This window comes from Typopeltis vanoorti, chromosome 11 (genome assembly GCF_054136105.1).
Source record: "Typopeltis vanoorti isolate ZY-2024b chromosome 11, IOZ_Tvanoo_1.0, whole genome shotgun sequence".
Lineage (NCBI taxonomy): Eukaryota > Metazoa > Arthropoda > Arachnida > Uropygi > Thelyphonidae > Typopeltis > Typopeltis vanoorti.
In genome coordinates this window covers 109,769,704-109,788,172 of record NC_143559.1, presented here as the reverse complement: position 1 = coordinate 109,788,172, position 18,469 = coordinate 109,769,704, and the positions used below count along the sequence as shown (strand labels likewise).

The 18,469-nt window shown below is 34.3% G+C and overlaps 1 protein-coding gene across 2 annotated transcripts in view; it reads left to right on the top strand.

Moving 5' to 3' along the window:
• LOC150101928 (rab5 GDP/GTP exchange factor-like) overlaps positions 1 to 10,537 on the top strand; it is a 114,019-nt gene extending 103,482 nt beyond the window's left edge. For both annotated transcript variants that reach the window (XM_090400191.1, XM_090400192.1), the window contains exons 7-8: positions 925 to 1,167; positions 8,489 to 10,537. In XM_090400191.1, the coding sequence (XP_090256317.1) occupies positions 925 to 1,167; positions 8,489 to 9,073 (828 nt within the window). In that variant the 3' untranslated portion in view covers positions 9,074 to 10,537. The remainder of the gene's footprint in view (positions 1 to 924; positions 1,168 to 8,488) is intronic.
• The last annotated feature ends 7,932 nt before the right edge of the window (positions 10,538 to 18,469 follow it).

The following is an 18,469-nucleotide window of genomic DNA, read 5'->3' as shown; positions in this document are numbered from 1 at the left end:
ATGTTTATCTTTGTACTCGTTTTCACTCTTTCATTCATTGTGAATCTCAGTTTCATCTCCTAAATCCTTCAGATCATCACATCATGAGATTGAAATAATCATCTGATCAGTATATAACTTCCATAAGCTTAGAAATTCATTCTAGCTATTATTTTAATTATAGAAGTAGGGCATGAAGATATTTTGTAAGAAATATAGAAGTTACTAAGATTAATTTATAATAATTCATGTAACTTCAAACTAGTTTCTTTTAGAATATATCTTCCTCCAAATTTTGGAATTATATTTCCATATAGAATGCTGTTCACTTGGGTCACTAAAAATCCATTTAGACTTCCTTTCTCTCACTGAAGAACTATCTTGGTTGCAACTACTTATGAAATGTAATCATTCTCACTAAAATACGAAGGACTGTTATATTCCATTACCTTTCACATTATCTGTCATTATCTATTCTTAGAGCATAGACCAGACCTGTAAAATCAGTTTTATTTTGAGTTCACACCAGAATTCCTTTTTTTTTTCTTTTTCTTTTTTTTTTCAGTATTATTTCTCTTCTCCTGAATTATTTTTTTGCAGCCAGCTGGTTCAGTAAACATATCCCTATTTACTGATGGTAGTCATGTTATCATGGTTACCATCAAATACATGGAATTATTTCCATGCATACTGATGAAGACATTATTTCATGATAATTCTAATTAACTCAATCTGCATGACAAGTTATTAAGTTTTAACAGATAAAAACATTTAAAATGTTTTTATTCTTAGGTTAACTTTATTTTCTTACTTTATCATTTTTGCCAAATGTAGGTGCATGTATATCATTTTGTATTTTTGTAGTGTTTTGTATTCTGTCATGAACTGTCTTAGTAGTATCTGAAAGATACATACATAATGTTTTTTTCCCTCCTCCTTCTCCAGTGTTGTGCTGTAGCCTTTATAGAAAACTTAACAGCAGAGTCATTAAATCTAAGCAAAGAAGAATTTGATCGCTATGTCTCAGGTGACATTGTACCACATGCAGGTTATGATCAAAATGCCCTGTTATGCGAAGGCTTAAGAATGATGTATCAAAATTTAGACACACTAGCAGATTTGCGGGAAAGGCAAGAAAGATTAATGGCAGATGCAGTTTCACTTCAACAACAAATGGAACAATTTAAGGTAGCATTTATCTCTGTGAATTTGATTTTTTATTTTTTCTGCATATATTTTCTTACTTTATTACTGATTTTAAACTAATTGGTTAACTTCATTAATTGAGGTCACTAAACAGATTTCTATTTGCTTTTAACATACTTCTCATTAAATATTTGAAATAGCAAAGTGCATTTTCACCTTAACATACTTCCTAAATGGGGGATCATTTACAGTTATTTTTCTAAATGCATGCATATTTATCATTGTAAAAATTGACTTATAAGTTTTATATAACATTTTATTATTTTAGTAACTCAAAATATTGTCACAACATATGTTTACATAATTCAGAATAAGTTAGTCAGATTAAATTGTCAGAAAAAATTAAAATTCAAAATTGATTTTCAATTAAAATTAAAAAAATTAAAATCAATTTTGAATTTTAATTTTTTTAAGTGATTTATATTTATAATGTTTGATAATGTTAGAAATGTGATACAAGCAATAAATATTTGAGTGAAATTCATACCATTGCAGGATTTGAACCTACAGCCTGTTGGAGAATGGATATGTGCTATGCTCTGCCAACAAAGCACTGCCCTGGTTGGCTGAGGATCCATAAATACATATGCTACACATGCATATGTATGTTTTCATAAATGAGGTGACTGTGTTGGTGCCAATTGATGAGAATGACTATGCAGTACTGACCTAGGGGATGACTAGGCATGTGGAGGGTCTCATTTAAATGAGTATATGCTGAACTATAGCATAGAGAATTATGAAAAATTTGAAGACGGCATCAAATTGAAGCAAAGACATGCTGCCAGATATTGTAAGGGAAAGAAGTTTGCACTGGATGGGAAATAGTGAGAAGGTATTTGCCACAAATAGTATCTGACTACATGCATTCCCAGAGTTAGAGAATTTCTTTTTTATATGAATCCTGCCTTCAAAAAAAAGTCATAAATCTGCTGTACATTAATACTGTGAGTAAACTAAGATAATCTGAAAACTGCTTTAGAAATCAAATGCAAAATCTTTTGAGCATCAATTTTTCATCCTCAAATTTTTCTGAGGTCTTATAAGGTCCCATCCAAGTATTAATACTGTAGATGCATCATTTGATTACAGAAGTAATCAACAAAAGATGTGATAATATAAATATGCTAGTTTTTCTCATTATCCATGCAACAGGTGAAAAGCCAATAAATGTTGTCGCCCTTCTTTATTCAGAGGGGTTGTTTAGGACTGGAAGGATCTCCCACAGCAGTTAAAAAAACTATGATCTGGTGATAACCTTGTTGGAAACATCATGTTAGCAACACTCAGAAAAATTACCCAGTGCAACATCAATGGGTGGAATACCAATTACAGTAACACCTCATAAAACACTCAGCTCTTCTATATGAATGATCTCAGAATGGAATCTTCTTGATATTCCAGAAGAGGAAATATGTTCATGGCTTAAATATCAGGGAATGATTGGTATGAGGCACATCCTGATGGGTAGAGATGGTCACCTCATTCCAACCAGGAACATCATCCTTACTTTTCATGCATCCAAACTTCCAACATCTGTAAAAGCAGGATATCTTTATTGTCCTTTTAGGCTACTACATTCCTAATCCACTAAGATATTTTAACTGCAGAGATGTGGACATGCCCAAACTGCCTGTTGTGGCGCTATCACCTCTGTCCGATGTGATAGTAAAGAGCATGATAATAAATATTGCTCTGCAGAGAAAGCAAAATATGTCAACTGTCAGGGTGATCATCCAGCCTACTTTTGTACATGCTAAAGGTGAAAGGATGAAAAAAAATACAAAAGATACCACAGAACAAAATATATATCAGGATGCAAAGAAGAAGCAAGCCACTGTCACCACACCTATCCTGAAATCTTCTTACTTTGAGATGGTTGACAATTAAGAAAATAACAATAACTACTGAAACCCATATGTCTGTTCCACCATCAGATACTTTCCCCATACCTGAACTTTATGATTGTGTTTCTCTGTGGTGCATGTCAGTTGTATCAACTATGGTCTCAATCCTGAAACAACTCCAAAAATGGTCCCATTTGATGAGAACCCACTGGTGTCAAGAAAATTATGGCAAGAATATGACCTAAAAAAATATGCTTTCGTATCCATTGAAAGTAACCTTAATTAAACTTACCAAATGATCCAGACACATCAGATGACATATTTGGCTACTTGACTGGTGGAATCCAAAGTGTCAAGTAGTCAAAAAATATCTAGACAGAGCATGGAGTATATTTCGTAGATATTCCACCATGTTAAATTTAATAGCCTTTAAATGTGCTCAGGCCAAAGCATGTTATGTGAGATGTCAGAGTCCAAAACAATCTTGGATCCAATTTACATTGTCAATTAATCAAACAAATAGGACAATAATTGTATGGGATAAAATCTGGAAAATGAAATGTAGATATAGAATTCATTGATATTGCTGATCCTAAAGCTATTGCAGACACCTTGGGAGAATTTTGCTAAAATCTCAGCAAGAGCTTCCTATCCTCCTGAATTTTTAATGTTGAAAAAGCAACATGAGAAACAATGATTAATTTTTTTTTACCAGTGTTCTAGAGCTGTACCATCAGCCTTTCGTTAATGAGCAACTAAAAAGAGTTCTACTCTGTCATGCCTGAGCAATAGGTCCTGGTGATATTCATTATGAAATGATGGAAAGAGAGCCATGGAAGATATCTATCATCTTCCGTGGATCTCTTTCTCTTACTATACAGCAGAACACTTACAGAGGAAAAGTTTCCAGATGCTTGGCATAAGTGAATTGCCATTACCATCCCAAAACCTGGAAGGGATCCAACACAAGCAAACAATTATCGACCTGTTGTTCTGACCAGCTCTCTTTGTAAGATATTGGGGGAAATGATAAATGCAAGGCAGCTTGGTATTTAGAAGGCAACAAACTTTTTTCCCAACACACAATGTGGCTTTCGTAGACACTGATCAACATTAGACCATTTAGTCTGTTTAGAAACATAGTGAGAATGGCCCATAAGTCACAAAGGGGTTTTAAAATGTGAATAATTTTTTTTTTGGTTATTAATTTTTTCATTTTATTTTTTATTTTAGATATTCTAAGGAACATTTGGGAAATTAATCGTGGAAAAGTTCACAACCCTACAACAAACCAAAATTGTGCAATTTTTTGTTGAAAATCAACATTCAGTTATTCGAATTCAAAGAGCATGTTGATGCCATTTTAATATCAGATAAGCTCCCTTGGAAAACAATTTTTTGCTTGATTGAATGTTTCTAGTAAAAGGGTTCTGTAAGTGCCACAATTTAGGAGACCCTATTCAACCATGACAAAGGAAAATATTCAACATGTGCAGGGCAGTATTGAAGAACAACCAGGAACATCAACCTGAAGACGTGCTAGACAGCTGGGTGTGACTCAGACATCACTGCAGCCCAATTTAAACCATTTATGCCTCTTCCCATAAAACATCCAACTAGTATGAGGATTAAAACCAATAGATTATCAGCAGTGTATAAATTTGCAGTCTACTTTCAACAATTAGCTAGAGAAGAAAATGACTTTATCAGACATCTGATTATGTCTGATGAGGCTCACTTATACTCAGTGATTGCATAAATGTAATGCAGTAACAGTCGCTGTGAAGCAATATCTGGCCATGATTGAAAATTTTGTATGTCCTGCAGTAGACAGAACTGAGATGTGGTTTCAGCAAGATGGAGCCACTGCCAACACTGCTAGAGCCACAAATGGAACTCCTAAGGCACATGTTTGGCAAGCGAATAATTTTGCAAAGATCTACAATTAATTGCCATCACGTTCTCCAGATCTGACTGCTCCCAACATCTTCTGAGAGGTTACCTAAAGGAAAAGATGTGTGGGAACAAGCCCCACACAATCTGATAGCTGAAGGAGAACATTCGTGGAGAAATTAAGGTACTGCAGCCAGAAACATTAAGGGCTGTCATGGAACATGCTATAGAAAGGGCCTATCTTTGTGAAGCTGAAAATGGAAGACATTTACGTGCCGGATTTTTAGGAACAACCACACTAATTAAAAAATATTTAAAAAATCTCCAGGTCTATTTCATTATAACAAAAAAAATTAATAATAATAATAATAAGAGTGATTAATTATTATTATTATAATTCGTTTCCTGAAACAAGAACATAGTTTCTTTTTTGGCATGAAAATAGCTTATGACACAGCCTGGAGATAGAGATTTGGCATATTAAAAGATCTCTCTTTAATCTTGGTCTGAGAGGATACCCTCCTCTTTTTATTAAAAACTTTCTCTCCAGCTGAATCTTCCAAGTCTGAGAGGAAAGTATGTTATCTCAGTCATATCGCCAAGAAGGTGTTCCTCTAGGTTCTGTCTTAAGTGTGACACTCCTTGTTGTCAGAATTAATTCAATCACTGAACAGCTTCCTCACACAATGAGCAATGCTCTTTACATCGATGACTTCACAATTTACTGTCACTCCTGCTATATGAGGGTAATGGAAAGACAACTTCAACACTCAATCATGTGTCTTCATGGGCTCTTATTAATGGTTCAGGTTTTCAGCAAAAACAAACTGTGTACACTTCTGCCAAAAACATGTTCTACACTCAGATCCTAATTTAAAAATGGGAACAAAGTATTATTCCAGTAGTGCCTGAAGCCAAGTTTTTGGGACTCATCTTTGTCAGAAAGCTTATATTCTTTATGCACATTTGTCAACTTAGGGACAACTGCAAAAAAGGATTGAATCTTCTTTTCACTCTAATCTCTACAGCAGGGGTTCTCAACCTTTTCCAGTGGCGTACCACTATATTTAATTCAAGATATTAGATGTAAGGAGTGGCTCATGTACCACCAGTGCTACGCGTACCATAGGTTGAGAATCCCTGCTCTACAGAATGATGTGCTGATTGATGTTCCTTGCTCTGCCTTTATCATGCACTTGTATGGTCAAAGCTTTATTATGGGTCTCAGGTTCTGTAAGGGAGAGTATGCTCTGATAGTTGAATCCTGTCCATCATCAGGGTATATGAATAGCTACCAATGCTTTTCATACATTGCCCATTCAAAGTCTATGTTGAAGTAAATGAACTCAATCTGTTCCTTAGATGAAAACAATTCTCTTAACCATACTCTAAAAATAAAGTCTCTTCTACAGTATATAATATTATAGATGTTATAGATGCTCTACCAGTTACCCTATTGTAAATATTTTTAATAGGGTGACTAGTGTATTTTTCAGAGGAGGTGCTTATATTGTGATTTATCTAGACTTTACTAAAGCATTTGATTGATTACCACATGATAAACTATTATTGAAATTGAGCAGGATGGGGAATAGGCATTTGGTAGCTTGGTTACTACAGGGATGCTTGACTGATAAGAGCCAGCAGGTTGTGTATTTAGGTGCATTTTCCAAAAAAAAGAAAAAAGGAAGGTGACACAGGGTTCTGTTTTGGGACCACTGTTGTATAACTTTTTATAAATGATAAAATTCACTATGTGAAAGGAGATATTCAGTTGTTTACTGATGATGCTAAATTAGGTAGAGCAGTGTCCGGAATATCTGATGTATTGTTACAGGCAGATTTGAATAGATGGTGCTTTGGACTAAAGAATGGGATATCATTTCAATGTTGATAAGTGTAAAGTTGTGTACTTTGGCCACAGAAAATGGAATGAGGTTTACCATATTAGAGGAACTTTGTGTTGGAAGGTGGTGGAGGAGGAGGCAAAGGCTCTGGAGATATTGGTGGATAGGGAACTGGAATTCAGGGTACACATTGCAAAAGTTGTAAGGATAACCCAAAAAATTGCTATTATAATGAGAAGAATGCTGATATCTATGGATAAGGTGATAATTTCACTCTAATGCTAATTAGGCCTCATTTGGATTTCTTTGTACAGATCTGGTCACCTGACTATATCGATAATAAGGAAGCATTGGAGCGAATGCAGAGGCAAGTAACTAAGACTGTCTCAGGACCCTTGAATATGAAAACACATTGAGAGAATGTGGTCTTCAGAGCTTGGCAGATAGGGGGATGAGAGGTGGTATGATTGAGATGCATAAGTTGGTGAGTGGAGCCTATCAGATCAGTACAGGGGAATTACTGCATAGGATAATGGGTGATGCAAGAATGAGAGGTCATCCCTGGAAATTGTACAAGGGTCATGTGAGTAAGGAAGCAAAAAGGATTTTTTTTTTTTTTTTTTCTTGGCGAGTTGTTTCTGAGTGGAATGCATTGCCAGAGTGGGTGTTGAATACTCCAACATTGAATGTCTTTTGTGGTCTGTGAGTATTCAACCTTGCAATGAGTCTTGGATCTCCATGGAAGATTGGAAGTAATACTAATATGCTCATTTTCTAATAATGAACTTTCATTATGGTTCTTCTTTTCATGGACTGCTTTTAACTTTCTTCCGCTACTGCATTCTTATTTTAGCTTCACTCTGTGCTTTCCTGACTACAGTGATCATAAAGGTTTACTCATGTTCAAATTCTTTTGCTTTTTCTTTAGTAATAATTGTATATTTGATTTTCAGTTCATTTCTAAAATTGTTTCACTGTTTATTCTTGTCAATACTTTCATATATTTTGGCAATATTATATTGTCATCATCAGGAATCACAAAAAACAACGATATGTGCAACAGGTACCAACACTGGGCAAATGAGGCTAAAGAAAGGCAACAGAAGTAGTCTAGAATCCTAAACAGTACCCCCCCTCCCTAGTGGGCTGAATTGGGTAGTCTTGACCATTGGGCTGACGATCTTAGAATGTACACCTCCTAATTTGGGGCAGTCTCATGTAACCAAATTTGTTGAGGTTTGGGTGGTTTTTAAGGGCTGAGGCAGATTCGAGGAATAGTCTTTCATATTTATGAAAACAATAAATATAAAAGACTATTCCTCGAATCTGCCTCAGCCCTGGAAAAATTGTCTAAAAATTAGTTGTCTGGATACTGATGTGGATATAGAAAATAAACAAAGCAAAAAAAAAGTTCTTGCTGTTGCTTTTTTTTTTTTTTTTTTAATCTTTAGCATTCAACCTGTATATATTCTGTCACATATATTACCCTTTAATTCATAAATTATTTAGTTGTATGTGATTATAAGTCTGGATTTCATTTTTATTAAAGAACTACCTTTCCCATAATTATCCTCTTATCAGTATATCTAATGAAGTAATAGTTTTCATTAATTTAAATCTTGTTTTCTAAGCCCAGTTAATTTTTTTACAACGTATTAAAATGAAACTCAGTTGAAAGGTTTTTTATTCATATTAAATTATTTATTTATTTACTAGGAAACTATTGCAGAAGAAGTTCATTCAGTTCTAGAACGAACATCATTTGTAGTGAAACCATATAAAATTCCACCTGGAACCGATTTAAGGTTAGTACCGTCTGTTGTACGAGATCGTGTAGTGTGTGAATCAGCAGAGGAGGGAATCCTGATAAATTTGGATGATAGTTCTAGCCAGGAAAAACTTTCTAAAGCAGAAGAAATCATCAAATCCCAAAATGAAGTTATAAAGAGAGAGAGAGAGCTGTTTGTAATAGACAATAGTAAAGATCTTCTTGAGACTTATGGATCTTTACCTGAAGTGTCAGAACAAAGTCATGAGCAGTGTGAAGAGAATAAAAATACGGTTGCTCTCACAAGTACTCATCCTGTAACTGGTACTAGTGTAAAATTGTTATTAAATACCTCAGGACCATCAGTTCAGCAAGCACCAGATCCACTTTCACCAGAACCTTCAAATACTGAAGACAGTCTTAATTTACCTCCTCCTTTACAACCAATCATTGTTACTAGTCCAAAAGTTCAACCTCCTCTTCCAGAGGAAGAGTGGGTTTCAAAAGGTGATAATGAAGAATCTCACAAATGATATTTGTAAATTGTCGTGTAGGATTAATTTTTAATGGCACTTCTGTACAAAATAATTTTTATTTAAACTATCATAAATTGCTGTTATTGTTTTCCATATTACCTGAATATAAATTTTAGTTTCTGTTTTTTCACATTTGACAGTTTAATGCTCAGTTATTCCAATATTTCTTTATAATTATTGCAAAGTTTTATCTTAACTTTTAGAGACGTTAAATGTTACATTCCAGTATGATTAAAAGTAACTTTCCCAGGATTTGAAAGTTATAAATTATTTCTGTAATAGTGCCCTTGTGCAGTTGCCAAAGTAATTTTTTTATATTCAACATTTTTGTGTATAAGAAGCTAATTGTAATTTAAATATTAAATATTCTGTTTGTAATAAATAAGATTTTATGTATAGTGTATAGCAGTTCGAAGGAAAATGTGGTGTAATTATTCCCATTACATTTTGAACTTTCATAAATATATAATTCTTAACATTAATCTTATTCTTCAAAATGAGCAGTATCACATGTGTTGTTTAGCTGTTCCAAGTTTCTTTCATTAACTGATTTTTAAAATAGTATCCAGTCTGTGTTTTGTGGACAGTTCCTATTGCTTTTGGTTTACTAGTCATTTTTCAAGTAGCTCCTTTTGCATTTAATATCAGCTTAGTATTTCTCAAATATTAAAATTATTCATAATAAATGGGATATGTTGAAAAAAATTAAAATGTGCTCTTGCAGTATATACAGCTAGGTCTCAATTAGTGTGGATAATGAATCTCATGAAGTGGTTGCATTATTCAAACTTTTAATTTTATCTAAAATATGGTAATTTATTCCAGCTCTTGGAAATAGGCAATGAAAAATTTTACACATAAATTTTTATGTTTGTTAATGAATTACAGTAAAGGATAAAAATAATATAATTTAAAGTATATCATCCTATTTTCCTATGACCACGTTCATGTTGTTCAATCACATGAAATTTTTGCTCTAATGTACAATCCTCTTCTCTCTTATTTTATTTTATTTTTTTGTGCTTGTAATGTTTTTATCTGAAGAAATCTTCCTTTTGTCCATTTTGTTAAGGGTACCTCTTAAAATTATTAAAACAAATCACAAAAACTAATGTTACTACTGCAGGCACCACATGCACACATGAAGATAAATGAGTGCAGACTGAAGTAGCAGTGTATAAAAACCCTAATGGTAACCCTAACCTTGCATTAACTGGATTTTGGTTCATGTTAAACACAATCTGGTATCGTACAATTTGCACTGAATTGAATATCGCATTATTCAAACTCACATTAATCGTGACCTTGCTGTAATTATGTCACCATTTATATTAACATACTAGTCATTATATCAAGAGCATTAAAGAAACATCCTCTTGTCTTCCTTTAAAGTCTGCATTTATGTGTAAAGAAAAAAAAATGTATTTTTGTATTTAATTTTTTATATTTAAGTATTTTAGTCAGCACATTGTTTGTGAATTAAAAACTGTTATTTGAAATTAATTCAAGGCTTCTCTTTATCAGTTACAGAATTCATCATTTTTAGTATTCTTTCTTTCATTTATTTTTTTCTTTGAGGTAGTGAAATCTTTTCCCTGATAAATGAATCCTTCCACTATTACTGTGAACATTTTTCTTATTACTTACATTATTGTATTATTGTGAGCACTTTGAGCATTTTTCTTGGTTAATTTTATAAGTGAATAATGCCAAATTTTACTTTTATTAATCAGTATTACAAAAAAAAGTACTTTTTTACTAAACAGTAGTAGGCTGAATTTTCTTAATCTTGTATACAATACTCCACAAGTGCCTTTGATATATGAATCATTTGAATTTGAAATCAGTTAAAATTAGAACTAGAGTGAACTGCTTTTACACAAGTGACTAGCTTCAAGTATGTAACAAAAGGTTCCATAAGAGTGCTTCTGTGGACAGCATCCCATAGCATTTGATCTGAATGATTTTTTTTTTAATCTAAAGGATATAATATAAGATATTGAGAATTGGGTGTGAAAAAAAGAATGGACAAGATATGTTTCTTGTCTGTTCATCTTTCTTTCACAGCTGATGATTTCCAAAATCTTAAGCATATGTGCATGAGTTTCAGCATTGTCCTTTTGTTAGATATTCCTATTTGAAATAAAAATCATTAATGAGTATACTTTATCAATAAGATTATGGAGATCTTTCCTCCAATTTATTTACAACTTTCACTATTACTAAGGAATCTCAACTACCATCTCCTAGAAAGAAAGTTTTACAAAGCAGTTTTTAATTTTTCAGTTTATACCTTCCATTGTAACATTATGTATATCTTGTATAGTGCTCTCAAAAGCATATATCGGGCAATAAAATATGGTCAATAATTTGACAGTGATAACTGTAGTCACAAGCAGGAGAGTTGGTCCATTTCCATTTATGTAGATGGTATTTACATCTACCATGACCAGTTCTAATGCGGTTTAAGGTTGTCCAAAAATGACGTGGTAATCCAAATCCAGGTTTAGGTGTAGGATTTCACCAGCTTTTCACCGTTTCTATCATTTTCATTATAATCCCATAAACTGTGATGACTATTGAAATCTCCCAGTATCACACATGGATGTTGTAAATTGGTTAGAGCAGGATCAGGCCAAGTGGCATTCGGGGGGTTATAAATATTCATGACTATGGTGTCATGAACATCATGGCACCATAGTCAGCTATTTGGTTAGTTGCTGAGAATGTTGTTGTTGTTACTCATTGTCATGAGTTTACAACTCTCAATATCTTTTTTTATGTAGGTTGCAATTCCATATTTAGGATGATTAACTGAAGCACTTAATCTCAATCCTTGAATTTTTCCTCTAAACTGCAATTATTCAGCATTTTCAGTGCTTCTTGAATAGTTAAAACATCCACTGAGTGGTTTGATAGCATTTTAGATAGAAAATCACTTTTTGCTTTACTCTAGCCTTCAATATTGAGTTGGCATATCTGAAGTGAACATCCTATTTGTTTAGTAGAATGAAATACATCCTTCTCACTTTTTTTCCATCTTTGCTGTGGACTATTTGGCATTACCCAGAGTGCACCGTATGGAGGCAGTCTGCATTACACTCCATAATATAAGCCATGATATAGGCTATAATCTTGTTTTATGTATTATTTACTGTTTCTTATTATCGTTTTCTTTATGTAATTTCCTTCACATTCTGAATGAACTACCAAGAACTAAACAGGTCGGTGCTTACCTCTTTGTGTTGTATTTAACTGCATTAAGATATAATCTCTTATCCATCGGAGTTAAAGCAGTCACATTTGCCACAGCTGTATTTCTAGTGGCACTCAAATGACCTCTGTGACTGCTGCTTATGTAGCATATGAATCCTATCTTTGTCTAATGCAGCATCAGTTAATCGCTAAATGTTTGAATGTAACTGCCTGATAAAATTCAGGCAATGTCTCAAATGTTATCAGATTGGTTATTCATTCTGAGACCAACATCTATGCTGTCTTGATGAATATAACATTCATTCCTCTTTTCCCAGAGTCTCCATAGCTAACTCGATATAGATAAAGCCCTTTAATCGGAAAGACCTGGGTTCGATTCCCGTCAGTGACGTGAGGAACCTTTACTGGTCTCTTTTGATGAAAGGTGAATTAGCCAGTCTCATATGGAGGCAGGTAGTTTTTTTCACCCCCAAAACTCAGGTTTTTTGACCCCCAGAACAGGCAAACTGGCCCTGTGAACTCGCGCATCTACAGACATAGGACACACATGGGAGGCATTGGGCTAACCACCTTATCCTCAAGTTGTAGTTGCAAGAATAGTTGCAACTGTAAAAAGGTAGAAGAGGAGGATTAAGTAAAAGTCCTCCATTCCCATATCTCCCTTTCAAAATCGCTGTGTTTGCTCGTTGGATGAGCCAACTATATCCACTAAGTGGTAGATGACTTTCATTATCCTATGAAATACTGCCACTTTGTGTAGTGGAGGTCTGAAGTAGCTGTCATGTTTGGTTTCCAGAGCAGGGATTCTAATCTCCCCCTCCTCACACACACACACCTTTAACATTCAGTGTGAGATACCATTCAAGAGCATGATGAACATGCTATAGAGACCCAGCAGTAAAGCTGTTCTGGAGGTTGAATACCAGATGGTAACACATTCTGAAGGCCTTATCAGCTGACACATAATCTCACTGCCATTACACAACTTTCATCCATGGCTGGATGAAAGTTGTGTAATGGTGTCTGAGGGGATCATTGTTGGGGCCACTTAGACTCTTAGACATGTCAACTCACTGTATGTTCCCTTGCTCTTTTTCTCTTCACCTTGCCATACTAACATGAAAGTAAACCTAAATAACTGTACTGTTAATGTTGTTAAATTAAACGAGAAACCTCACCAAAAAATTTTTTTAATTAAAAAAATCTTACGAAAAATTTCTTCTGCATTCAATTCACCAACATTTTGTGGTAACAATGCCAACCTAAATGGTCTTCATCACCTGCAAACATCTGGACCTTATCTTCTATTTTTGACTGAATCTCAAATCTCTGCCACAACTAATGCTTCCTCTAAGCTCTGTGTATGCACAGTAGTTAAAAAAGGGAATGCATATGCCTAGTAACTACACCCAAAATGTTTGATTTTAGAATTTCTAATTTACAGTTAGTCATTTTTTTAATATGTTCAAAAATGAATTATATGATAATTCATATTGAAAAGAATGGTATTATTATTATGTGACACCTCCAGGGAGTCTAGAAACTCATCGAGCGAGAGTGTGCCAACAGCATTGAACGGTTGATTCCCTTCCAACTACTAACCATGCTCAAACTTAACTTTTTGCATGTACCATTAGTAGCAGAGGTTCTATCAATCGACTAACCTTTGCTGGCAACAGTATGTAAGAAAGTTTTTAAAAGAATTAAAGTTGAGAAGTTTTTATAAGTAAACTGTAGTCTCGACCACAAACATTATTGAAAAAAATTTGAAGCGGTTTGAAAACAAAAACCAAATCTTGGAGTCTCAGTGGCAAACTCTGAAGACGATATTGATTGATTCAGCTAGGGTAGTATGTGGTGAAGTTGTCCGTAAGGATAAAAAAATAAGAACACCATGGTAGACACTAGAAGTTAAAGAAATGGTTCAGGAAAAGAAGGAAGCATACCGAAAGTTCCTAGTAAATAAGTTTTCAGATGCTGTAAAAGAATACAGAGAAAAATGTAAGAGAGCTATGCTATGTGTAAAAGTAGCTAAACAAAAGCCATGGGAAGATTTTCGTAAAAATATAGAAGGTAAATATCAGAAAGGCGACAAAATATTTGTCGCCTTTCTGATATTTTCTATTGAAAAAGCTAAGAAATGGTGGAAAAGAGTACTGTAAAAGGAATCGGAGATGATAAAGGTGTCACGAAAACTGAAGATTCCTGCAGTAATTTTGAAAGCCTACTAACCACACGAAACCACAGTGACTGAGTCATACTAGAACATTTTCAAGAGAAATGCAAAGAGGAGTACATATCAGTATTCGAAGTAGAAAACCATCAAAAAACATGAAATGCAAAAAGGTAGCTGGAGTAGATGATATTTGACCAGAAATACTTAAGTATGGAGATATAAAAGTTTTGCAGTGGTTACTGTATAATTCAGAGGACCTAGTCAAGTCTAATTCCAGATAATTGGAGTAGAGCTCTCATAGTTCCCACATCTATAAAAAGGGAAAAAAGCTGAATCTGAGAATTACAGAGAAATTTGTATACTAAGTTTCCGGGTAAGATTTATGCAAGTACTTGAAAAGAGGTTAAGAAAGATTGTGGAGGAAAAACTTGGAGAACAAGCCGAGTTAAATCACACCAAATAGAGGTTGTCGAGATCATATTTTCACTTTACAACAAATAGTTGAGAAATCATTGGAATATGACAAGAATCTGTACTTAAATTTTGTAGATCTGGAAAAGACATATGACAAGGTGCCCAGAGAAAAGCTTTTCAAAACACTATGGGATAAATGGAACATTACATATAGAGCAGTACATAGTCTATATTTAAGTTAAGTTGCAGTTAGAATTGAAGGAAATACAGGAAGATGGTTTGATATAAAATCATGGGTAATACACGGATGCCTGTTATCCCTAGTCTTATTTATCATCTATATGGATCACATGAAAGAAAGTGGAATTAGTCCTGATATTCGAATTAGAAATATCAAACTTAGCACTTTGCTTTATGCGGATGATGTACTTCTAATGACATTCATTGCAAGTCTTCAGGGTCTATAAATTGCATATCAGCTATAACAGATTTAGCATGAAAATCAGCAATAAAGAGACCTAGACTGTTAAGAAGCCACAACCTTCTTAACAGTCCAGACTACACGTTATGATTCCGTCTCCCAGGCGGACTTCAAAAAAAAGGAAGCCAGATCGAATTGTATACATTAAAGCCACCATGAAGCTTGATTTCCTACAAACCGAATTCCTTAACAGTGAAATTATCTTTCTTGGTGACTTTAATGTCCACAATTCGATCTGGCTTCCTTTTTTTCAATTTCATTGGCAAAGCTGAAGAGAGGCAGAAATATTTGCTGTAAGTAATGATTTAAAACAATTCACCTCCCAACCAGGATCTTTGACAGTCATCTCCACACACCTAATGCTCTGAATCTTTTCTTAACCAGTTCACTTTCTAGATACACTGTTGTGGTAACTGACCCTCTTGATAATTCAGATTATAATATAATATAATCTCATCCAAGTTTCATTTTTTGTGGAACATACTCCTCTGAGCAATTCAATCTCATGTACTTTGTAACATTACAATGATGCCAAGTGGGGAGGATCTGCCTGACTTTTACTCCATGGTTAAACTACTGTTTCTATTCTTCGGATGCAACATGCTGTAGTCTTATTACAGAAATTATCCATGTTGGAATGACTGGTTTCAATCCTGACTACAGGAATGAAATTTCCATAATATGTCCAAGCCAATGTTTTTCCAAAAACTGGTGAGAAAATTCTGAACAATAAATACAAAATGTTATACTCAGACAATGACAATCAAGAAAAAGAAGTAGCCATAGTATTCAACACTGAATACGAGGTTAATCTTCTTGAATGGTAGGTAGTCTCAAGTAGAGTGATGTGGGCAAATATGAGAATGGGGAACTGGACAATGAGACTTATTTGTGCCTATGGTCCCACAGAAGGTTCTACTAATGAAGTGGAGGAATTTTTTGAGACTTTAGAGAAACCAACTGACACAATGAAAAAGGAAAAGGTGGTCCTTGTTGGGGATCTAAATAGCAGAGTAGGAAACGATTGTCAAACATACAAAAATATTTTGGGAAAATTTGGAGAAAAGAGCAAAGCTAATAATGGTAAATACCTGTTGGATTTCTGCTCAGGACATGGACTGGTTATTACTAACATAATGTGCACAAATTCACATGGAGAGAAGAGTCAAGAAATAAAAGTCTCATTGACTATGTTATTGTCGATAGTGATGTTTTCTCCCTGGTGCAGAAGAACATTTGAAATTGGAAGTGATCACCATTTATTCTTGAGCAGGATAAAAGTGAATTTCATAGTGAAAACAACATGTAAGAAAGTTTTAAAGTGAATAAAAGATGAGCAGCACTGAGTTATGAACTGTAGACTGAAATACACAAACATTATTCAAGATAAACTGAAAGAGTTTGAGAACAGAAACCAAACCTTAGAGATTCAGCCGGAGAGGCATGTGGTGAGGTTGTCTGCAAGGTTAATAAAACCAGAACCATTTGGCACAGGTAGTTAACGAGGCAGTGAAAGAAAAGAAGAAAGCATATCAAAAGTTCCTGGCAAATAGTCAGCTTGTGCTCTTAGAGACGATTCAGACCTTAACTTCCTATACAGAGACAAATGTAAGAAAGCTAAACAGTGTAAAACTAGCTCAACAAAAGTCATGGGGAGACTTTGGTAAGAACATAGAAAATAAAAAAATAAATATCAAGAAGATGGCAAGATATTCTGGAGGTTGAAGCTCAGAAATGGAGTAAAGAGTGCTGTAAAAGGAGTTAGAGATGATAAAGGTGACATAAAAACTGGAGAAAAAGATATCCTTGAAGTATGGAGTAATTACTCCAAAACAATTGGAGTAATTACTCCAATTGTTTTGGAGAGAGAAGCTAAATGATACAAGCAATGATAGCAGAGTGTTAAAAAAAATTCTTGAGCAGGATAAAAGTGAATTTCATAGTGAAAACAACATGTAAGAAAGTTTTAAAGTGAATAAAAGATGAGCAGCACTGAGTTATGAACTGTAGACTGAAATACACAAACATTATTCAAGATAAACTGAAAGAGTTTGAGAACAGAAACCAAACCTTAGAGATTCAGCCGGAGAGGCATGTGGTGAGGTTGTCTGCAAGGTTAATAAAACCAGAACCATTTGGCACAGGTAGTTAACGAGGCAGTGAAAGAAAAGAAGAAAGCATATCAAAAGTTCCTGGCAAATAGTCAGCTTGTGCTCTTAGAGACGATTCAGACCTTAACTTCCTATACAGAGACAAATGTAAGAAAGCTAAACAGTGTAAAACTAGCTCAACAAAAGTCATGGGGAGACTTTGGTAAGAACATAGAAAATAAAAAAATAAATATCAAGAAGATGGCAAGATATTCTGGAGGTTGAAGCTCAGAAATGGAGTAAAGAGTGCTGTAAAAGGAGTTAGAGATGATAAAGGTGACATAAAAACTGGAGAAAAAGATATCCTTGAAGTATGGAGTAATTACTCCAAAACAATTGGAGTAATTACTCCAATTGTTTTGGAGAGAGAAGCTAAATGATACAAGCAATGATAGCAGAGTGTTAAAAAAAACACTAAATAGACATGCATCAGGAATACATATCCATACATGAAGTGAAAAAAAAAGCCAACAAAGTCCTGAAATGTGGGAGGGCAGCAGGAGTAGATGATATTCAACCAAAAATGCTCAAGTATGGAGGTATAAAAGTCTTACAGTTGCTGCACTGCATAGTTCAGAAGGCCTGGACAGAGGGACGAATTCTGGAAGATTGGAATAGAGCTCTCATAGTACCTATATAAAAAAAAAAAAAGGAAATAAAACTGATTATTAGAATTACAGAGGTATTTCCCTGTTGAGTGTTCCTGGTAAGATTTACACAAGTATACTTGAGAAACGGTTGAGAATGATTGTGAAAGAAAAGCTTGATGAAGAACAACTGGATTCAGGTCAAATAGAGGCTGTCAGGATCAGATCTTCACTTTACGACATATAGTTGAGAAATCATGGGAATATAACAAAGATCTGTATCTAAGTATTGTAAATCTAGAAAAGGCATATGACAAGTTGCCAAGAGAGAAGCTATTAAAAATGCTTCAGTTATATGGTGTCAATGGG